Source organism: Gobius niger (assembly GCF_951799975.1).
Source record: "Gobius niger genome assembly, chromosome: 1".
Taxonomy (NCBI): Eukaryota; Metazoa; Chordata; class Actinopteri; order Gobiiformes; family Gobiidae; genus Gobius; species Gobius niger.
Window position 1 is genome coordinate 22,450,273 of NC_136852.1, and position 23,588 is coordinate 22,473,860.

Genomic DNA, 23,588 nt, shown 5'->3' on the forward strand with positions numbered 1-23,588 from the left:
GGAGACTCCACTCTGGCACGAGCCCGAGCAGACTAACAAACTAGACTTGCTAATAAAGTTATGCCCCACTTATGAGATTCAGATTGTGTGGTTTCCAAACAAGCCAACGTGGAAAGGCAGGAGAGGGAACACACATGATGTTACAATATTCAGAGTGCTGTAAGTGGCAAAAGCTAGTTGTGGAGTTTGCTCTTGCAAGTACAAACAGGCATCATACTGTTATTAATTGTACTGGCCAACTCAGCAAAATGAGGCACTCCAGCTAGTGTTAGCAACTTTAGTATTTAATGCAAGTAATTATTAGTTGTTGTTTTTTAACTTAATCTTAATTATTCAAATGGAAATTATCATTTCCATTCTACAGCGTGAACACATTGAGCAATAGTTCAATGATAAATGGTCATATTTAAAGGGAACTTTTCTACTTTCAATAGGCACTCAAATCACTTTTCATCAAGGAACCACTCACCCATTCACACTCGCATTCATACACCAGTGTCAGACACTGGAGGCAAGGTGGGTGAAGTGTCTTGCCCATGCACACGACAACTTTGGGGACCTGCAGGATTTGAATCACAACCTTCCTGTCACAAGACAACCCGCTCTACTATCCGTGCCTCTGTCGCCCTAAAGCCCCAACCACAGTATACTAAAGTATAGTGTAGTTGAAGCTGTAATAATAATGCTGACTGAAGCAGGCACTGTGCCTTGTGCTGTGGGGCATCATGTGGGAGACCACAGGCAAAAGAATAATATAGAATAATTGATGCATGTATTAATTACCATAAGCTTATATGGATTGATTTGTTTCTGATTTTCACCATAGCTCGGATGGAGTGCCTTTCCTAATGCATGACAACGGCCTGCGGCGGACCACAGACGTACAGAAGGTGTTTCCAGAGCGCCAGTGGGATGACGCCTCGCTCTTCAACTGGACAGACCTGCAACAGCTCAACACGGGACATTGGTTTCTCAAGGTATTTTTTTTTTCTTCTTTTTATGTTGGAACTTTGACCTAAACATGCACAATAGTCACATCCTCCAGCTTGGCAGGTAGTGCTTTTCATAAGGCATAATGGTACCACAATGGATATTGTATAATTTTTTACAAAATGTAGTTATGTAGCAATCAAGATTTACATCCATTTGAGGAGATGGCCAAGTATTAAGGGTCAAAATTGGATTGAACTGATAAAAGTTGCTATCCATATAATGTTTTATTATACGCTCAAATTGTGGCTTCAGTGAACCTTTACATCCTTCTCGATTTTCACATCATTTCCAAATTCACTTTTACTTTGCGGTCGTATAGTACAGAGATGGGGAATAAATGTCACCCGTTTTTTAAAGGCTGAGCACATTGTGCACTTTGCAACACAGAATGTTGATGCCTCATAATTATTTCAGCCTCTTCATGATTTGTTACAATTGGAACATTGTTCAGTCCTTAAACTGTCAGATTTCATTGTGTCTCTCACTCAAACTGAATGGAAGAAACTCACAAAGACCATAGCGCTTCTTTATGCTGGAGGACGAGGTTGCATGGGTGTTATATTCCTACAGTGTCACAATGCATTTGTATCACCATTAGGGCCTCTTAGTCCAATCCAATATTTCTGTTTTTAGGACTAAGATACTTTTTTATCTATCTAATGTTCTCTGTGTGAATGATCTGAGCCTGTTGAACACACCTGCATCCTCTCATTCTTTGCCCTCTCTCTTTACCTCAGGACAACCCATTCGGGACAGTGCAGACCCTCTCCTTCCGCGAGAAGCAGCTGATTGGGAACCAGAGTGTGTGTAGCCTGGAGAAGCTCTTAAAACTGGCCTCTTTTAATAACTGCACAGTGGTTTTCAAACTGAGGAGACCTCCACCAGAGCATCCCAGACACTACAGCTGGATCAACGACACTCTGCAAACTGTGCTCCAGTCAGGGATTCTCCAAAGTTTGGTAAGAATATTAATTAAACGAAATGCAATAGCTCTTTCATACAGCCATAGTTACGCTCATAAACACACATGGGTTGATGTGGACTAATGCTCTGCCACTCATCCAGATATATTGAATATTTAATATTTTTTTAACTGCTACTGTCTTGATAGAACTGTACTATTGAACCTTTGATTTTTTTGATTCTGCTCATACAAAAATCTAGATCAAGTCATTCTGTCTACGTACTAGATTTGAAGCACTGTTTGTACTAAAATGATCCCCAATTTTTATATCTGTTTTGTTTTTTAGGTTTTTTGGACTCCTGAAGAGTACAGGGAAGAGGTGAGACAGATGGCGCCCGGCCTAGTCCAGTCCTCATTGGTCAAAGCTGAGAGTCCAGAGACGCTTCAGCGAGAGGGCATTAGTGCCATTTTCCTCCGTTACAACCAGGCCAACACAAGGGAGATCAGGTACACCCTAGACTGTACTGCCAACAATGCTGCACGTCAAATTCCACCCGTTCATTTGCTGTGGTCCCAAAAGAGTAAACATTTCTTCACAACTCTACTTTGTCAAAATAGTTTAGTTGATGAAATTGCTGTAAATCATTATGCAAAACTGAAGATATGAAAAAGGGGATATAAATTATAATGTTGCTTTGTGCTTGCAGAGATTTTTCCCAGCAAAACATCAACCTGACGCTTTACACTGTCAACGAGCCCTGGCTGTACTCAGTGCTGTGGTGCAGTGGGGTACCCGCCGTCTCTTCTGAAGCTCCCCAAATCCTCAAAAAAGTGCCTTACCCCGTTTGGCTCATGGTAAGTTTCATACAGCATAATCTTGCTGTGTGTAGAAATTTGTAGATCTTTTTTTTAAACTCTTGCTCCCTCTAGTGGACAAAAGCATTACATCTCACTTCTGTGTTTGCAGAAACCAGATGAATATACTGTGCTGTGGGTGTCGGTGGACCTGGTCTCTTTTGCTATTGTCATAGCAATATTCATTTTCCAGAAGTAAGTACAGTCCTATTTGAAATATATATATTTTTTAGGGCTTGAGTGTAACTTCTTAAGTACATTATTACATAGGTCAAGCTAATGTTGTGCTCATTGAGCTCATGTTGAGAGACTGTTTGGATAATCTATGGACTAATTGTCCTTTTGCCGTTTTCTTTTTTCTTTTAATTCATTTAAAAAAATGTTTTAATTTGAACCTTTTAAGCGCTCCTACTAAATAAAGAATGAATTAATAAATGTGTATCAATAAAAATGGAAAAAGGATCTGAACAGCCAAAAAGCTCCTAGAAATAATTGTTTATTGCTCACCAATAGTAACGTTTCAGGCATAGTCCTTCATCAGAATGATCCAAGACACACCTGAAACATTTCTTTTGGTGAGTCATAAACAATTATTTCTTGGAGCTTTTTGGCTGTGCGGATTCTTTTTCCATTTTTAAGTTAATCTGTTTTGGATTTAGCTTTGAGCCAACATGTGTTATCTTCAGTATATTTAGTGGCATATTTGACCATAGTGAGTTTTCTCAATCTCACTGTCTCACTCCACTCTACTTACTCTGTTCTTTGGAACACACCTCAAGTAGATGATGTTCTTTTGTTATTGATTTTAACCTGTCTTTCACTTCAAAGGAAGTGAAAATAGCAAACGTCTTGCTCGTTTGTTTTTCTAATGTCCTTTAATTTGCTTATACAAAGCAGAAATGATGAACTTTATGCAGACGTGTGTAAAGTGTTGCTATCCCTTTAACTTTGATGGGACTGATGTCGCCTGTCTCTGAACTTACTCTTTTGTCTCCTGCTCTGTTTTGTCCTGCTTTTGTCCTGGTCCTCTCTGCTCTGCCTGATGTGCATGCCCCTCTCTCTGCTGCACTCTGGCCTCCTCTCTCAGCTATCACACAATCAGGTAACAGAGCCCCACATTTCAAATACCCCCTTTTTTCAACCACCACTGCCCATCCTCCTTTCTTTCTGGCATCTTCCACTTCTTTTGTCTGCAACTTTCTTCACTTTTATTATCTTCTTGTTGTTGTTTTTTTACACCACATATCCTCAGTTGGATAGAAACTCAACCCATTTTTATTAAAACACTGCATTGGTTCAATTTTACAAAAAAATGTTTTACTTTTAAAAGTAGATTTTATAGTCTATTTAGAATGTACAATACATGGTATTTGATCAATTCTGTTATATGAATTATTATATTCAATTATATGAATACAATAAAAACATATTGCATGCCACACTTTATTTACTGCTTTTGCAAAAGAAAATTGTTTGTTTTCACAAAAGCACAATCATCTCTTGGGCTGTATCAAAATTGATTTAAACAACAAGATTTGACATTTGACTAAAAAAGGATCCTGATATTTGTCTTGCCTCTCTCTGAAGGAAGAGCCCACACAGCCTCCCACTCACACGGAAATTAGTTTTAGTCTGCTCCCCATTACACCAAGTAATCTTGGAAAGTGGATGGGAAAACAGGTTTTTATTGATATTAGTGACAAAGGTTTGCAGTTGCTGCTGCACTGAGATGAAGTGGGCCGATGTCGCTGTGATTAAGCCCATAGGTTATAAGGGATGCGTCAAGTTGGCTCACTGCCTGTTAGAACTGGGACTAAAGCCAAGTTGTTTTGAGACCTTTTATGAGCAATATGGATACAACAAAGTGCATGTACAAATCAATATCTTCACATCCATTCCAAGATGTTCCTTGTTTCCCATAATCACAACTTACTACATCATGCTCACTCATTGTCAAATACTAAGCCATTCCTTTCTTGGATTTGAAAAGTAATACATTGCCAGATTCAGTTTGATAGAAATGTATAGCTCATAAGTTATTGCCCTGTACCAGTCTAGACCTAGAGCAAGTGAGGAATGGTTATGCCACACACCTTTTACCTTCTTCGATCTAATATGTCCCTTTTTTGACCCCTGCAGGTACCGCTCCAGTGGCATTCACAGCTACAACCCTGAGCAGATCATGCTGAGTGCTGCAGTGAGGAGGACCAGCCGCGATGTCAATGTGATGAAGGAAAAACTCATCTTCTCCGGTTAGACACTTCTTCTATGGACTTTACAGCTGTGTGAACTTACTCATTTACATTTACTGCCGTGGTTCTCAATCCTCTAAATGAGTGTCTCTTGATGCATACAGTATAGCAATGCTTTGTTTATCATTTGCAGCAGTTTAATCCAGATCTATCCATGTTTCTTATAGTTTCGCCCTGGTGTAGACCTTTAATTATTCTGGTTTGCTTACAAAAATACCCGGTCAGACTCACAGTACTGCATTAGAGAAAGGAGGTCAAGTGCACAGGGACAGCACAGTAGTACGTGTGCCCCAATTTTAGGCAGACACTATAAACATATCCGTTTTCGTTTGAGAACCACTGGTTTTACTGCCTGCACGCGTGTCTCAGCATGTATCTTGAGTGTCTACCAATGTGTGCTTCCTTGTCCACCTCCTGTTTCCTGTGTCAAAGGTCATGCCGTGTTGTAGCTGCGTGCCTCCTACCTCCGCATCTGCCTTCACCCCATTCACAACCATCACCTCTGCATCTTTAACTGTGTGTGCCTCATCCCTCCATCCCTCCATCCCTGTCTTCACCTCCCTGTGCTTGTACTGCTTGAGAAGTCTTCGAGTGTAGGGGAGACTAAAACTACCCCAAAATGGACTTCTAATAGTCCAGCGGGTAAAAGGTAAGATCTGCAGAAATGAATGTTTCGTTTGTAAGTGAAACAGTGACTGATTACTCTCCTATTACCAAGAGGTCAAGAAGTCTGTTTAAAGCAGTACTAAGTAACTTGTTTACCTTAATATATCCTTTTTGTAGTCTCTCTGGGGGGTATACGTATATCGCCCATAAGTATAAGTGGTAATGGGATGATTGGAGGGGGGGGGGGGGGTTGGGGTCTCTGGCCAGAGTCACCAATACACACTAACGGGATCACAAAGAAGAAGCTAACAGGCTGACGTGCAAAGCTAACTGCGGGCTAGCACCACGTAAACAGTATTTACAGCCAAGTTTGAGTGAAAAAAAAATATCTTCATTGTGTAATTGGATGTACAATATCCCTCTGCCCCTTTGTCTTTTCTGTCAGCGCAGTATTTACTCTCACGGACAAATAATGAGGAAAAAACGTAACATGCTACGACACCTGCAGTGCCGCGTATGGCCTCTAGGGGCATGAGTTAATTAGTGCTGCTTTAATGCAATGAAACTTTATAGTAAGTACTAAGTAATGTTTTTTTTATACATCTCCTCCCTTGTTCACCCCTGTTTGATGTGAAGACAGTTGAATGTGCTTTTCAACATCTGTCTTGACCAACTTTTCCAAAGCCTGGAGTTTCGCAGCCCCGTTATCGAAGATCCATCGGGGGCCCTCAATAATAATAACACACACCGTTCAATAGATGTGCTAATGTTTTACAGCTTTAAGGTACATAATAACAAGTATGAATAAATGTTGGGTAAGTAGTGATTTCAAGTAGTACATATTAACAAGCATAAATTTCCTCAAAATGTCCCTTACCTCAACTTCAACTTTATAATATGGTACTCAAGCTTTGGGCCCCCCCAGTGGACCCTGCTCCCCACTTTTGAGAACCACTGGTGTAGACCATGATGACTACAGAGGAAGTACAGTAACTTGCAGTCAGCCCATCTAAACCACTAAAACACCTTCCATTTGTATGTGTACTACTGTATATTTGTGTGTGCCTTTACTGACTGCTTACTATCTGTCGCCCTCTAGAGGTGGAGAATGGTGTGACCAGTGCTGAGGAGCTGTATTCCAACGACTACAACTACTACACCAACCAGGGGATCAGCCAATGATGAGGACAATGTAGCTTTCTGTACACTGTGTAAAAAGTTCTGTTTGTTTGTGCATCACTGAAAACACTAGCACTTTTTATTGATTCAATTATCCAAATAGTTGAGTTGTATTTTAAGCTTTATTTTATTTTGTTTGCTCATTTTTTCATATTTTTTTTCATTGAAGCACTGCCTTGGAGAACTTGACTGTATTTTTTTTTTTTTTTTTCTAAGTTAAGATTTTGCTGCATGAGATGAAATTATTTCTGCCTCCTGACTATTATGACAATAACAAGTCCAATTAAACTAAGCTGTTTACAGAAGCCCTGCCTTCCTCTTCAGGTTAAAAAAAAAAATCTGTTTAAAGGTTGAGTATGTAGGATGTAAATGTTTCAGAAATATTACCTCAGATTGTGTGCCCAGATATGGATTTAACATTATCCAATAAAATAATAATAATAATAATGATAATTTTCCCCTTAATTTTGTTAACGTCATTTCTGTTGCTTCTTGAGCGTATTATCCAGTCAGACACAAAGCAGACGCTGATGCCTGATGGCTTGCAATAAACCTTTTTCAAAATCCCTGCATCTGTCACCGCTAAAGTTCAACGAGTGCTTTTGCAGGCCTTTATTGGTTACAACTCAGTGACTGACTCCTTTCAGCTTTTTAGCTTTCAAATGAGGTATGACAAGCCCACATATTGTACTCATTTTGTTCTCAACAAAGCAACCCAGGTTCAGTTACAGCACAGTTTTTTAATCGGTAAGAGCGCACATCCTACATACCCTTCCTTTAGATAATTGCTGATCAATGCATGTGATTAACGGTAATGAGCATATCCACATGTGAGCTGTTATCAGACTGCGTAAAGGTAGAATGAGGAGTAATAGTATTCTAGGATTAATGTGAAAGTTTTTGTATGTGTATTACTGTGTATTCTGGTGGGAATGTATTTTTAAGCCTGACTGCAGTGATATTGAGTGTTATTGTACAAAGTTAAACTTACTCTAGACCAATGAACAATGTGGCAGTAATAAACGGTGTCATGGAAACAAAGAAGTTTCATGTATTAAAGTTGCACATTACAACTTTGAAGCTTCACTTTACTAAAGCATAATCGTTTCTAAACTGTGGTACACGGGCTGCTTCAGGTGGTACTCTTCTTTTCTTGAATTGAAACACCATTTTAATGTTTTTTGTCCTTTGGGTTTGTACTCGTTTAGTCCTGTTTCAGACCTGGTTTATATCTGGTGGCATTCAGAAATATTTCCCTCAGTGGTTCTGGGTGTGAAAAGTTTGAGAAACTGCATGAATACAGCTCTTTCTTCAGCATAATAAAGAGATACTGCAACATTCTGAAATACTGTATCTTAATTACACACATTTAATGTTTCAACTTCAGTTTGAATGTTGAATTTTCTTCAGAAACATTTTTCCTTTTTTAACACATGTTGCATGTGTAAAATGAAGCAATAACTTTCTCAAACAAAAAATGGACAAATAAAAAAAAACTGGTAGGAACTGAAGTAAATGCCTTTTTTCCAAATTAATGCAACAGTATAATTGATTGACTGCGGAATTCTTCCGCAGTCAATTATTGGTTTTCATGTTCTTTATTATTATTCCTCTTCCATCTTTTTCCCGATTTTCTAGAACTTTCAGCACCTTCATGCTTTGTGCAATTTATGCAAGTTATGCATCAAAATGTTCCGCATGTTGAGAAGAAGGGTGCTATTACTTTTGGGACTTCTGCAACTTACGGTTTTTCCGCAATCGGCCAAAATGTCGGAGATTTTTCCCATTGACTTATAATGGGGCTGCCGCAAATCCATGCTTTTCTGCACTTTTTTCTGCATTTTATGCAATTTCTGCACTTTGTGCATGTTCAGCTTCTGCAACTTGTGGGTTTTGAGAAAAAATTGGCCTTCTGCAGTTTTCCAGTTTTTTTATACGAGAGTTTGAAATGTTTGCATTGGTGTGTATGGGGGAATCCAGCCAATCAGGAGACTCCAGGACTTTCAGCCATTTGTGCAGCTTCTGCCAATCAAGCACTGAGGCCATTTCAGCAGTTTGACCAGTTTATGGAATATACAAGTTTATGCAGCATTAATAATTTATGCAAATTAACCACTTTATGCATTTTAAACCGTTTATGCAACTTAAGAGTTTATGCCATTTAGGATTTATGAATTTAAAGAGCTTATGCAATTTACATAATTTATGCAAATTAACCCATTCATGCATTTTACCACTTTATGCAGTTTATACAGTTTATGCAACATGACATTTTATGCATTTTACCAGTTTATGCAAATTAGATTATGCAAATTAAGCAATTTATGCAATTTGAACAGTTTATGCAATTTCTGCATTCGCTTCCCGCAATTCCGCAGTCAATCGCAATGGCGCAGCCATTGCATTTCTAGTTCACAATTATTATTTTTTTAGAAACCTGGTCAATAAACCACACGACAAGGCACTATACCTGTGTAAAGCCTTTGGTCCTGCAGTGGGACTACACCTGTTGACCCACACAGTTTTTTTTAACAGCAGCAGAGGCATTAATAGTATTGTTATCTTTTTTAACATGTAGAATATCAACATGGAGCTGGTAAACAGATGACCATAAAAGTGCATCACATTCTCTGATATTGAGTCTCTGTTGATGAGCAATACGTGCGTCCAAAGTAACTTCAGTTTCAAGAGGGTCCTTAACAGGCAGCAATGCTTTATGGACACAAGTTGGGGAACATCACGTACAATTAAATATATCAACCCTGGCTCTGGACAAACTGAAACATGTATTACAGTATAGTGAGTTGACAATTGTAATTAAGCTTAATTTGTGAGATTTTGCAATGATGACAAGTTTCAGTTCCAAAAGTATACAGTAGAAAATGTTTGCTAGACTATATATATGAAAGCAGCTTTGTGAAAAGGCACGTTCACTCATAGTCATACAGTAAATAAAATAAATTATAGAATAAATACATTTAAGATGTACTGGCATTTCTTTAAAACGTGGTTGATCCCTTATGTAAATGTATCTGGGATGTTTCTCCTTCACCTAATGTGATACAGTCACAGTTGCACTGAACGTCATTACCTTTTCTGTCTTTAAAAGTGCAAAGAGGAATGATATTTGAAAAGTGAGGTGTAACTCTTGCTCGATCTATGAAAGGTTCTTGCATCTCTAGAGTCTAGAGATGTTGTGCAAATGTTGCTCCAGTATTAAACATGTGAGAGAAGCATTAGACACATTAGAATGTAAGCTTTAAATTATTGAAGTAAACTCGCATCAGTTCAAGTTCGTTTTGCGCAAGTGTCTATTGGGGATCTCTATCGCGCTCACTTGCAAAGGCCAGGATCCTCCCATGATCCCTGCCTGAATGGCTACACCAGTGACCACAGCTAAGTCCGGGTCAACCGATGTGTTTGGCTCCTTCCCAAAAAACTCTGTGATTATTTGCCTGATGCGCGGTATCCTGGTCGAACCACCAACCAGGACAATTTCATCCACTTCTCCTTTGTCCAAATGTCCTTCAGCTAAAACGGTCCCAATGGGAGTCAACATTTTCTGGAAGAGGTCCTCATTAAGCTCTTCAAATTGTTTGCGAGCAATTTCTAAATGAAATAAAATCTTCTTCGGGGGATCTGAGCTGTCCCGTGTGAGGTGCAGTGGTAAGCGGATGGTAGTAGTGGGGTGAACAGTGAGGTTTAGTTTTGCAGCCTCCACAGCTTGCCGCAAACGATGGATGTCTTCTTTAAGGGTAGGGGCGACACCAAACTCCTGTCTAACACGCTCTGTGGTGAACTGAAGCAGCCGCTGGCTGAAGTCCTGGCCTCCCAGTTTGTTATTCCCAGCCATAGCTCTGGTGAGGAACATGCCCCCCTGTTTGTTGAGCAGTGACACGTCCAGCGTCCCGCCCCCAAGATCCACCACCAAAACATTGAACACGTCCACTTTGTGCAGCCCATAGGCCATGGCAGCTGCAGTCGGCTCGTTGATCACTCTCAAAATCTCCAAACCTGTAACATAAAAAAAGGTTTGAGTAAAAGAGTAAAGAGTCCCAAATGAAGAATATAAGTAAAAATATAGAGAGGACTGACCAGCAAGATTGGCCGCTCTGACAGTATAGTTCCTCTGGCGTTCGTCAAACTCAGCAGGCACTGAAATGACCGCTTTTTGGATGGGGACGCCCAGCTGTCGCTCCGCCATCTTCCTCATCTTCAGCAGAAGCCTGGAGCCAATAAACTCTGGGCTCACGGTGAATGTGTGGTTCGTGGAGATCTCAAATTGTGCACTGCCATTGACATTCATCACCTGAGGTGGGAAATCCCATTAAACAATGAGAAGACCCCCATTGTTGAAAATACATCCATATAGTAATAATACACACAGACAGGATATATTATTTATTAGCGTGATTGCTGCTTGGTGCCTTTATAATGTTGTCAACCATTTTAAAGAGTCAAACTAGAGCAGTCCATATGACAGTAAGCTAACAGAGAGATTTTTGAGATGTTCTGCTCCTTACCTTAAATGGATACCGTGCGCTCTCGCTCTCCAAGACTTTAGGCTCAAAGATCTTTCCTATGAATCTCTTTGCGTCATATATCGTGTTTTGGGGGTTGCTGTCCGCCAGGTCTACGGCTTCGTGTCCTGTCAACACCGCCGTAGTGGTGAAGGAGACTGCGCTCGGGATGCTCTTTCGCCCCTCTTCGTCGGCGATCACCTCCACCTCACCACTGCCCGGGTGAAAGACGCCCACGGAGCAGAAGGTAGTGCCCAGATCCAAGCCGATAACTTTGGGTTTGGGAGGCGGTAAATACTGCTGCCCCAGATAACCAGCCAGAAATAGGGCTAGGATCACGGAACCTGTTGAAAATGTCCCAGTGTGAATCAAACCGGCTAGCGTTGCGTAGCTACATCAAAATGAAGAAGAAACAAACGCCCGTTGGTTACTTACCGATCATAGATATTTCACCCGCCATGGCTACACACAGTCCTCAAAAGGACTAGTGCAAAAATATCACAAAGCAGTAAAATATATCTGTATGTTTTGTCTCCTTAGAACCAGGTTGTGACAGCTTGAGGAAATCGGACTTTTCCGACCACCAATAAACTACACGTCAACGTTGCGTGCCTAATAGTGCATTCTGGGTAATGAAGTAAAAATGGTCGAACAAACAGTTTAAATCTGGAGGGCTGCGTCATCATTTCACTACGACTCCCATGAACGTTTGCGAAGGACTACGCAGGCAGAAGTCATCGTGACGTATATGAATTTTAACCAATCAGAGCCGAATACTTGTCAGAAAACATCATTCTAACACATGTTTTTATTATTGTTTTATTACAAAATGTAAAATACACAGAATATATGGCTTATAAATTATTTTGGTCTTGATATACACAGAAATATTTAAATTCACAGATGTATGAAACATAAGAATTTCCCTCTGGGTACAATTAATAAAGGCTAAAGTCACGGTAGGCCAAAAGTCATAGGTATGATAAATAATTTGTAAAACACAGAAAAAGATAAATACAGTCAAAACCGTCGAACATCAAAATCAAACTGTTATCACCAAGGAATGGATAATTACATGGATAGGGCAGAACATGCCAAAGCTTTTTTGTGCCATTCACATGAAGTAATGCAGTTCAACTCAATCTTGTGCCAGCTGAGGTCTTTATTAAGCTAGACTTGTGAATAAGAAGCCCCTGAAGGTGAAACATCTCATTTGCAAAAGGGATCCTTGTATGATTTGATGACAAAATCTCTGGTTTTGCACATAAACGTTTTTTGATAATGAGTCTTCAAGAACTAACTCCCTCAGTGAGCGTCTCAGTGTCCTCTTTGGTGTCGGAGCACTCTGATGGGATAAAGCAGCCTGAGTCTCTGGGACAGTCGCTGTCCTCTTCCTGGAGACTGAGGGTGGATTTATGCTCCTCCACATCTGCATCATCTGTGGAGACAAAACAAAAAATATAAGTCAATGACAATGACTGAGAGGTAAGCACTTGTCATCATATTTTTTTATTTGAGCAAGACAGGATAACAGTTATAAGTAGAGGAGGAGGAGGAGGAGGAGGAGGAGGAGGAGGAGGAGACGGCAACAATGACAACAACGATAATGGGAAAAAGGTGTGGGCTGAAGGTGTTTCGTATGGCACAAGGTCCTGTGTTCAATTCCTAAACCAGGTGGGACCAATCTCTTTAAAAACAACATATAGGATCCAGACCAAGCCTAATTCAGTATCTGGAGGTAGGTCCTTAGGTGTTGCATTGTGTTTGAGAAGACTGAGGGACACAAATTGCATACAAACATATAGCCGAAGACAAATTTTTGATTTTATTATTACTCCAAAAAGAAACACTAATCCTCATGCTGTCAAATCACTAATGGTGTGGGGCTTAACTAAATGACCGGCATGTTATGTGAGTCAGCACCTGCTTGGCAGGATCACCGCAGCTCTGCCATCTGCCCCTCACACAGTCACCAAAACAGAAAAAGTGACCATGAAAAACTAACCACTGCATGCATAACTTCTGATGCTGCCCAGTTCATACAGAATAAACAGTACTAAAAAAAGGACAGTACTAAACTGGTTCTTGGTCTTGAGTTACTTCCTGGCATATATACATTTGTAAGCTGCAATTACAGTTTATACAGTAGTTACAACCATCAAAAATACCAATGGATTTAATCAATGAAAACAAGTCACCATTTCCAAAGCCAGTAAGTTTTAATTCACAGCTAAAATGTAAGCTAATCTCTAAAATAAAGACCTGATGGCTGCCTTAAAGATTAGAGAAACAGCTTCTGTCTCCTAAGCACTTTCTATCTGAGTAACAGGAAGTCACTGACAAACTCAGCGGGCAGATGCTCTCCTTTTCAATGTGGCATGTAGTTTTCTCTCTCACTTACTGCATTAGTCTTGTATTTGATGTAACTATATGTCCTCTCTCGTATTGGTACAGTACAGAGCTGGGCTCACTGTATTAAGCAACTTTTCTGTCCACTGTCTCAGCTTTGCTTACTGCGCTTGGAGCAATAAAGCAGAATGATATGAGATATTAATCTTATACTTTTCCATATCTCTTTAAAAGGGTACGCTAAGGTTCTTCACATAGGTGTTGTACTGAACTACTTTATATGAAAAAGAACAAAAAGCATTACATCTAATAAGCAGCAACCATTCCACTGACCTTCTGTGTAGTGGAGGTCCGCAGCAGCCAGCAGCTTAAGTCTGTGTTCTGCGTCTTTGACATTGAGCTCGATCAGATGTTTCTCCTGAAGGTGCCTCAGGTCCTCCACTGTCTGGTACCCATTCAGCAACAAGGCAGAGGCGTACTCCTGCAACAATAACGTCAAGCCATTGGACCTTTTTGTATTTTATTTGTTCAGGTAGGAATGATTTTTGGACGACTGACAGGTAAGGTGAGTAACACACATTATCGCATCATCATTTCATGTTATTTGTGGGATATTTCAGAGCTGGTGACCGTGTGCAGCTGTTGTGGGTTGTTCGCTTGTTGTAATGTACTGTTACTACTATTGCTCAAATCAAGACAAGATATATCTCTGATCCTTTATCCCCAAAAATGGAAAGAAAATGGAATGTGTTTGGGGGGATCAAATTTAGCCCGGCTGTGAGTGAACTTTGTACCCACCTCCAGATTCAGCCGTTCCAGTAACTCCAGCAGAGTTTTGGGTCGTGGCCTTTTGCATATTTTTTGTTGTCTGATCTTTGGTGTCTCTTCCTCTTCTTTCTCTTCCTCTTTCTCCACTAAAACGTCCACGTAGATGAACTTGAAGTTGCCCACTTTGTTGTTCAGCATGCCAGTCCAGATGCCCATCGGAGGCTTGCTGATGATGTGGATAATGTCTCCCGCCTAACAAATATGATAATTACTCTTTGCTTTTCATTTTATTAAAGCTTTATTATATTTGCAATGACATAATCAGCAACATGTTGTAAAAGAAGAAAGATACACAGTTTAAAAGTAAGATTAAAATAGAAATAAAAAAGACTAGGCCCAACAGCACTAAACACAACAAAACCAGGGCACACTTAGGTTATTTATACCCTAAACCAACACTAAACTGGTCGATCAGAAACATGTTATTGTCTTTCATACCTTTAGTTTGAGAGAGTCTGTGTCGTACGGGCTGGGGACAAAGTCAGTGTGGACTCGAGCTCGGCCACAGAACTGTCCCAGATACGAACCGTCCTCCTCTAACTTCACACTGTCCCGTTGAGCCGAACCCAGGGACTCACTTACTCCACCTGAACACACACAAATACAGCCAGGGTCATTCCACTTTTCAAAATATTCAAGCACTTAAGACATTATCTTCCTGTCCAGCGCCTTTTCCTTTGGGTGCAATTTCAATCAATTTTCCAAAAACGTAATCACTCCAAACACCTGTAGTATTTATATATCTCAAAACTATCCTCATGGGGAATGTAAAACTTGGTCTGCTTCTTATTACACCTGAAAATGTTGTAGTTCATTTCCACTGGGAAACACAAACCTAATATCTCGCCAACAAAGGGTATAAAATCAAGCTAATAATGTGTTCCTTTGAAGAAGTCTGTCTCAGCTATCTATCATCACCCCAAATGAGTAATTCCTGTTTCTGGTTCATTAATGTGGATGATTGTTGATATGCTAGATTCAATACATGTGCCCATAGCTGTATGAAGGTATACGGTTGGGTTGGATACTCACTGGAGCAGCTGAGTCCGCTGTACAGGCTCTCCAAAGAGCGACCCGCGTTCTTCTGAGCCTGAGCTTCACCTTCTGCTTCTGCCTCTCGGTCTGTGTCATCCCCCTGAAAATAAAACGAATAAAAACGGTGTCAAAGTGAAAAAGAAGTGAATCAAGACCAGGCATAAACTCAATTTTGCTCAATTTCACAGTTTATCTTCCATCTACTGTTTTTGATGTGATGAAATACAATGATTTTAATTGATAGTCTTTATGAAAGGAATACATTTAACCAACTTTTTTTCTTTTCTTTATAAAAGTTTCTGTAAATGTTTTCCCCTTAGAGATCTTTATCATTCAAAGTTTTGGAAACCTGAGCGAAAATGAGAAAGGTGTTATTTCCCCTCGTTTTTATCTTATCAAAACCACTGCCACACGCTGCGCTTTGAGAGTTCTGAAGAAGTCAGGTGTGTGGGCAGCCAGGATATGAACACACGAGATAGACCGGCTACAAACAAAATGAATCCTATGATAAGCATTTTCTTATATTTTGGTAACGCCTTGGAAAAACTCCCAAAAAATGATCTAATAAACTCTTAACTGTGGACTAGTGGCAGCTTTGTTTGTGTGGTGTGCATTACTTGAACTTTTTGTATTTATTTCATGTATAAGTAAGTTCCTACAAATCTGTGTACTAATAAAACAATTGCCGGTGTGTAGTATCACATATCAGTATTCAGAAAGAAACGAGGACAAAGTCGAATGATGCCACAAGGCTCCATTTTGGGCCCTCTCTTGTTCAGTGTTTATACAAATGACCTTCAAGGCAAGTCAAGCTAAATCAAGTCAGAAAGCAGCAGCAGTGCTCCAGGGAGCTATGGAAAAAATCTGAGATTTGATGGTGTAATCAAAACTGTCAGCATGTTTTTCTCCATAAGTAATCTTTCTCACCCCGCAATGGAAATTATTGAAAAAAATAGAGTCTCTTTAGGTGTAGTCCTGGACAGGACACTATCGAAACTGATTAAAACTGTAAACTTTAATTAATTGCAGTTTAGATATATTTGCCATCAAATGAGCACAGATGCAGCCAAGCTTTATATGCATGTAATGATATCAAAATTTCAAATATTGCATCACAACTTGGTCTCTGTCCACCAACAGCTGCTCCAAAGCCTGTAGAAACAGGCTCTCAAAACACTAGAAACAAATCTGTCTCATACCACTATTGTAACATTGTGAAAAAAAACTTTGGAAAATTCTCTTCTCTAATGTTAGTTTAGTGTAAGACATTTTTCACAATGAAACTGTTTGTAAATCATGTGAAGAAGGAGAACTTAGAAAAACAACTCCTCCTCCTTCAGAGGAGACTGTTATGTGAACTTTATGTTCTCGACTTCTGGACAGAGTTGCGTCTCTGTCAAAGCTGTAGACAGAGAATAATGTGCCATTAACTGTTCTGTTTGAGAGTGTAGCATTTTGCAACAGTTTAAAGTGAATCTGAAGAAACGGTTTAAAGATGGTCAGATTTATTCACGCACACACATTATTCATCCTGGCCTATTGTATGTCTTTTTAGTGATAGGGGAAACTGTAGGAAACTCCACACAAGGAAAACATGCAAACTCCACACAGAAAGTCTCCATCCGTCTGGGGATCAAACGCTGGGCCTTCTTGCTGTGAAGCACGAGCGTTAACTGCTGTGCCACTGTGCCACCAAATAAACCACAACAAACACGCATGAACTACATGAGGGTAAACCAGGACTAAACAAGAACTAATTCAGGCTTTAAACAAGTCCAGACCATACGGCATCTGACGAGGTTATTGTAAATATATTCTGCATCGCTGTTGTGTTACTGTGATTTTAATCAAGCTAAAACAGACCGAAAATGCAGTGTGTCTTGAATCACTCACTGTTTCCTCAGAGAGGGACTTGTTGTGTTTTTTGCCCATCCTTTTGCGCATGGTCAGAGAAATCACTTTGATTTTCTTCCCAAGTCCAGCAGACTTGTTTGGCTCTGGACTCTCACACTCCTCTGTCACCTACAAAATGTTTTTTAAAAGACATGTTAAAAACTTCCGCAAAAACAAAATGTGCAACATCCTGTGCAGCAATGCGGTTTTTCAAACACAGAACTAAGCTTTCTAGCAAAAGCACAGTCCATTTACATAGAATTTTTGATTAATGTAAAAAGATGCTCAAGATTGCGCTGGCAGTTTTGCTTCTAGTTTTGACCTTCCTTTGTTGTTCCAGTTTTGTCTTTATAAATACGGAATAAACAAATCCTTAACAAAACACGTACTAACCCCATTTGGTACAATTTCTTGTGTTTTGGATGGAGAATGGTGTTTGTCAAATCTGCCAAAGCTTGTGGAGCGCTGTGTAAAGAAAAACATAAGCACGGGTCAAAATGCCATCCTAGTATATCATGGACAGCAAGTCATGACATTTTCAGTGTTTTAAATAATATACATTATGTGCACAGGACCACCTATGACACAATGTAATGAGAAAAAAATCCTCCTTCACTCAGCACATTTTTTTTTTCATAAACTAAAATTATAATCTCTCCCAAATCTCTCCATCAGCTCCTCGCAGCAGCAGAGCACCAAAAAATAATTATATAAATGAATAATCCCTGGAAATCCTGGTTAAATATGAAGCAATGCTCCTAGACAGCCTCTGATTTGATGCAGTCCACAAATACAGGCATCTGCTCAGCTTGCTGATGCTTAAAGATGGAACTTTGAAGGTAAATCATGTACAAAAGTGAATATTGTCAATGCAACAAAAGAAAACAAGAGCAGATATAGAGATCATGAATAATGCTTAAACCCGGGTGGAATACTTTGAAGCTCAAATATTTCAGTCTCAAGCCTTAAAAACAGAACTTTTTACACATAAGACCTACACTTATTTACAAATTCTTCAAAGCATCCCTTCGTCCAACATTACAATGATCTTTCACCTACCTTGGGTTTGCTGCTCTTTGGTTTGTCTGATACATTGGATGCTGCTCGATGCAACATTTTCAATTTTTTTTTACTACAACTATCTCTGCTGTTACTGCAACAAAAACAACTCTAGTACTAGTACAACTTGAGTCAGCCCTGGTCTCTGTTTTCTGCTGTGCCTGCAATGACAATGAAGTGTGAATTGACCAAACTCTGATGCTCTGACTGCTCTACTTCCTTTGTGCACACAGGATGTGAGGCAATAGACACAGAGCAGCCACTCATTGCAGTATCGCTTTGAAGGGAAAATTACAAGTGCTTGAGTGAGCATTTTGTGGCCTCGTGAAGAAAACACCAAGAATCACTTCCAGTAACCTCCAGTACAGGGGTTATGCATTTGTGGTGCTGTGTTTTGGGTAAAATATCAACCAGCTAAAAGTGTGGTTACATTTCCGGTTTCAGTGCCGTCACAATTTGTAAACGAGCAAGAGCTACTTAAAAGTAACATTTCTCAAGTATTAAGTGGTTATCAATTCCACAAGTACCACCACTAATAATTATTCCGTTACTGAATGCCATTTTTTATGAGTTTTTCCCACACTATGAGTGTGGGAAAAACTTAAAAATATTCTTTAGATCTGTAATTTTTTAATGTAAATGCCTGTTTGAGGACACTTGTCTGCTCAAGCAATAGACTCTTTTTGTGCTAAATTCTTATTTGCAGTGGATACAGTCCTCTTACTACGTCGAATGTTGCGCTTTCTTGTTTCAGCCTAGTCCTTCTGAGCATCTAAAACTGTGTAATACTTAATGTTTGAATTAGATAATGTAAATTGCTCAAATAAACTAAACTAAAGTAACACTGTCTGGTTGTTAGACATTCTTGTTCAACATGATTTAGATTTGTGGGAAAAAAACAATGAACACAAATTTAAAAAAAAAAATCAAGAGAAACAAGAGACTAAACATAAATTATAGGCAGAGATTCAGCAAAAATATATTGTAATAATGAAGTTACTACTAAAATGATATATGTAACAACTCCTTTGGAATAGAACAAATGGGAAGTCGCTTTTGGCAAATGCTGGTTATCTATTTATTTCTTCATTTTGGGGTGCGGACATTTGAGGAAGTGCTGACCTCAGAATGACAAAGGGATATGAAGCTAAATGACACTCACTGTGTGTCGCAATACTTTGTGGTTTGAGACGACCTTTCTTATATTCAAACACTTTAATGGATCAATTTGCTTATTTTACAATCAGGCCAACATTGTACATACGAATTTGCTCTTAATGTTTTGCCTGATACATTATTAATAATAACATCAATCATAACCAATATTACAAATGACAGATTAACCATAGCTGGACTCGATTTTGCTGACTGTTGGACGAGGCTGATGTCATATTGGATTTGCCTCTGTGTTTGCATTGTGGAAGAGGGCACGGGGGGATTCTACAGACAAAAGCCAATGCTTAATCTGAGCACTTGCAATCATGGTAAACTCCTCTCAATCCGGATTAAATCAACTCTTTCTGTTTCTTTACTGGCTCTTGTTGTGGGTCCTTAAAGTTCAAGCTTTGGCATTTACATGTGAAGATGGAAATTTTTTCCACTTCACATGTGCAAGAAAAAATATAAATACATAATAGACCAAAAAATATGTTTCATTAATTAGTGATTTATGAGAAATGATCTCGTCAAAAGGAGCCAGATGCAGGATACAGTACTAAAGCTGATAAAGTTCAAGTTCTTTTATTCGTAAAATTCAACACTGATTTCCCCACAATGAACATTAATTAGAGCACACCAGTGTGAGGAAATAAAAGCTCTCACACAAATGCCTGTCTTTCCAAAGCAGAACCAATGGATGCCATTTCACCACATGGGCTGCAATGAACCTGGGGACCATCACAACCAAATGGGAGGGAAATGCAGGTTCAGGTCTGAATACTTATTTCTTTGTTTTTCATATTTTAGCGACACCTAAAATACAGTTTTTAATTCTTTGTTGTTGTGGGATAATCAGCACGTTTTGTAAATTTATTTTAGGAATAAAAGTGAATTTATTCAGTATTATTCTATTCATATACCTGTATGTATTTATCTATAAAACAAAGAAAGCAGTTCATGCACGCACCACCAAATGATCTCTGCTCCAGTGTATCAACTGTATTGCATTAGTCTCTGCACTGGAGATTTGTAATGCCATAGAACCATAAAAAGGTCAAAAGGGGCTTAAAAAACCCAAAAATAATACATAGTAATAATCAGAGACTACTTATTATAACCTGCACCTAATAAGCACTTATGTGGCGTTACAAAAGCCCTATATTCATGTGACTAGGTTGCAACTAACGATTAATCTTGTAATTGATTAATCTACCGATTATTTTTATGATAAATCGATTAGTCGCTTGGCTGTAAATGGTGTATGAATTGTATTTTTTGTGACACCACTTGAAGATGTGCTGATGCGAGTTACGAGTAAACTTAAAATGGGTGCTTTTGGAGGCTTTTAGTGCCAAACAGACACAGACAGATATTTTGTAGATTTTCAATTTACAAAGCACTACATACCCTAACTTTAAAAACAAAGTAGGTTTCCATCAAAAATAATAAATGTTCATGTCATTTTTGCTCTATTTGAGCAAAAAATTAAAAAACGATTAATCGATTACTAAAATAGTTGTCGACTATTTCAATAAGTAGTTGTAGTTGATTAGTTGTCGATAAATGTATTAGTTGTTTCAGCCCTACATGTGACAAGTGTGAAGTAAAGAAAAAGGAAACAAATGTATATTATAATAAATCTACGTAGTTCCTAAAGAAACCATTTGGAGCTTTATATTTCTATTCTGTTTTTTTTTTTAATGTAGTTTCTGTTTGTTTGTGACGGTTACTTTAATGCAGTGTAGATAAAGCCCAGGGTCTTTAACTCCATGTCATGTCTATCAATCTTCTTTAAGAGGCGTCCTATTCACTGACACTACACATATACCACATCTATAGGGATCTTATAATCTCAGACGGATCATCCTTTTCATTTTCTCTGAAGTCATGTCAAGCTCCGGCTTTGTGTCACGCAGCACGTGATGCCTGTAAGCTCACAAAGGGTCAGACAGCGAAAGACAATGGTACTGGTCAATCTGTGCTGCTGATTCCTCAGGAAAACAATCCAGCTCTTTCAGCAATGTGCCGCATGTCTGTCTGCACACCGTCTGTCATCCCCCTCATCTCTCCATGCATGTTACTCATTTGTCTATATTCAAGCCTTTTGTTTGGTGCAAATATGTTTTGTAGTGAAATGTTTAGCATAATATATGCTAGCATAGCAAATCATATTATAAAGTTTCAAAAAATATAAACCTGAAATCAGGTAAAATGTAGTCTTACGTTTGACTCTGACAGATCCACATCTGTGACGGAACGTGGAACTTTGGGAGGGCCCTGAGGTCTGCCGTCCCGTTTGAGGCTGCTGTCTTGAGATGTTCCTAGCCTCTGCTGTCCCTTGTCCATGTCCTTCCCGTGTGAAACAGAGAAGTCCTGAGAGCACATGCGGTACTCTGTGAGCGGTCTGCGGCAGGTGTGCTGGACACTGCCCCAGAGGGGGGTGCAGTCTGCGGGGTTGCTCCAGCGCTGGGTGTGGGTGGGCGTGGCTCCCCCGGGAAGACTCACTTTATCCAGGCCGCGGCCCGGCGTTGTGTTCTCCTGAGCAGGAAGTGTGGAGCACTTGCCCAAATATGGTCGTCTTTCACAGCTATAGGGCACATCCAGGTAATTCGCCGTGAGAGGGCTCATAGCCCCAGATGGTGATTGCCCTAAATGAAGGAAAAATAAACAGTTATGCATTTTGAACTGAACCAACCTTCCTGCGAAATGTGGTTCGAGTCATACGGAACTGGCTGTATTATTTCAAATAGCACAACTTTGGGTTTGACGATGCTGACAACAAATCAAAAGGAGAAGCAAATAGCACTGTTACATAAATCAGCAGTCACATATTACGACATATTATGACAAGAAAAGTGGCACAAAACTCCTCCAACTACAACAGAGTAGAACAGTATCGCACAGTGATGGTGTCTTTTGCTGGTGTATACCTCTGGAGTGGTGGTTCTTCTTTGATGCGTCTTTCCCACTTTTTGCACCTGGTTTCTTCCCAGTCTTTTGGCCTCTTTTAACAGTATTTTTAGAGTCATTTCCATTAGCCTGAAAATGTTTGCATATGGCTTTAGTATGGTATTGATAATACAAATTAACAACCCACTGGTAAAAGTATCTTCTTTACCAGACTTGGAAGCGGCTTCTCCTTTTTCTTTGCACCTGAATGATGCGCTCCTTTCCCCCCTTTATTTTCCGTTCGGTGCTTAACCCTCTTCAGTTCTACCATAGGAAAGACAAATTAAATAAAGCTAAACAACATGCTTTGGGCATAAACAACACCTGTCTGTACTCACTCACCTTCATTGTGGTGACTGGGGATATGGGCTAAATCTTCTTGACTTCTGGTGAGTTGCCAAATGGCAGCACTATTAGCGCAAGGGGTATCTGTTAAAGGTAATAAAAAGGTAAGGAATATGGAATAGTATGTGCCTCAGTTATCCACATATCACTCATCTTGAGGGAAGTGATATGTTGCATAATAACATATAATCTAATGTTACATTTTACTTACCTAAAGCTTCATTGTCTGATGCGGATTTAGATATGTGTGTTCTGAAATCAAAATGAAAACAGTGCATTAGATTTATATTGTATGTATGAAATTATGCTACTGCACAGAACAGTACTATACTTATCTCACTCTACAGGCTAAAGAGTGAATAAAGGTGTTGACAGCTCATTACGAGTAGGAGACCTTTGAATCCTCTTACATCAACTATAGTGTTATAATCTGTATTGAATATTACATCACAATACTATCCCTCTCAACACATGGGTTTTTGCCCACGTGTTTGTATTAGTTCAAGCACTGGTCTTTAGAAACTCACACACATAATTGGCCTTTTTATTTTGATATTTTTCTTGATGGAGATGAAGTCTAGAGACAATGTCTATAATCTGCACCTCAAATATTTCCTTGAAGCAACTGTAGCCAGGTTTGTTCTTGTAAGAAAGTTCTTGCCT

General features: G+C 39.4%; 3 protein-coding genes across 4 annotated transcripts in view; 1 reads left to right on the forward strand and 2 right to left on the reverse strand.

Moving 5' to 3' along the window:
• gdpd5b (glycerophosphodiester phosphodiesterase domain containing 5b) overlaps positions 1-7,213 on the forward strand; it is a 31,441-nt gene extending 24,228 nt beyond the window's left edge. The window contains exons 10-17 of one of the 2 annotated variants that reach the window (XM_079557591.1): positions 827-977; positions 1,731-1,952; positions 2,244-2,404; positions 2,605-2,752; positions 2,865-2,947; positions 3,840-3,854; positions 4,892-5,004; positions 6,710-7,213. In XM_079557591.1, coding sequence (XP_079413717.1) covers positions 827-977; positions 1,731-1,952; positions 2,244-2,404; positions 2,605-2,752; positions 2,865-2,947; positions 3,840-3,854; positions 4,892-5,004; positions 6,710-6,792 — 976 coding nt within the window. In that variant the 3' untranslated portion in view covers positions 6,793-7,213. The remainder of the gene's footprint in view (positions 1-826; positions 978-1,730; positions 1,953-2,243; positions 2,405-2,604; positions 2,753-2,864; positions 2,948-3,839; positions 3,855-4,891; positions 5,005-6,709) is intronic. The other variant, XM_079557592.1, reaches the window with a different exon arrangement.
• Positions 7,214-9,203: 1,990 nt separating this feature from the next.
• On the reverse strand, positions 9,204-11,906 carry hspa13 (heat shock protein 70 family, member 13). The gene is made up of 4 exons (XM_079578219.1): positions 11,745-11,906; positions 11,313-11,653; positions 10,885-11,098; positions 9,204-10,803 (listed from the first exon to the last, which is right to left on the reverse strand). The coding sequence occupies exons 1-4, from the start codon at positions 11,767-11,769 to the stop codon at positions 10,073-10,075; spliced, it is 1,311 nt and encodes a 436-aa protein (XP_079434345.1). The 5' UTR covers positions 11,770-11,906; the 3' UTR covers positions 9,204-10,072.
• A 245-nt stretch (positions 11,907-12,151) lies between these two features.
• Positions 12,152-18,617, reverse strand: samsn1a (SAM domain, SH3 domain and nuclear localisation signals 1a). The gene is made up of 8 exons (XM_079578230.1): positions 18,474-18,617; positions 17,808-17,879; positions 17,415-17,543; positions 15,519-15,621; positions 14,925-15,073; positions 14,457-14,678; positions 13,992-14,139; positions 12,152-12,747 (listed from the first exon to the last, which is right to left on the reverse strand). Exons 1-8 carry the CDS (start codon positions 18,528-18,530, stop codon positions 12,599-12,601), a joined length of 1,029 nt encoding a protein of 342 aa, XP_079434356.1. The 5' UTR covers positions 18,531-18,617; the 3' UTR covers positions 12,152-12,598.
• Between the last annotated feature and the right edge of the window lie 4,971 nt (positions 18,618-23,588).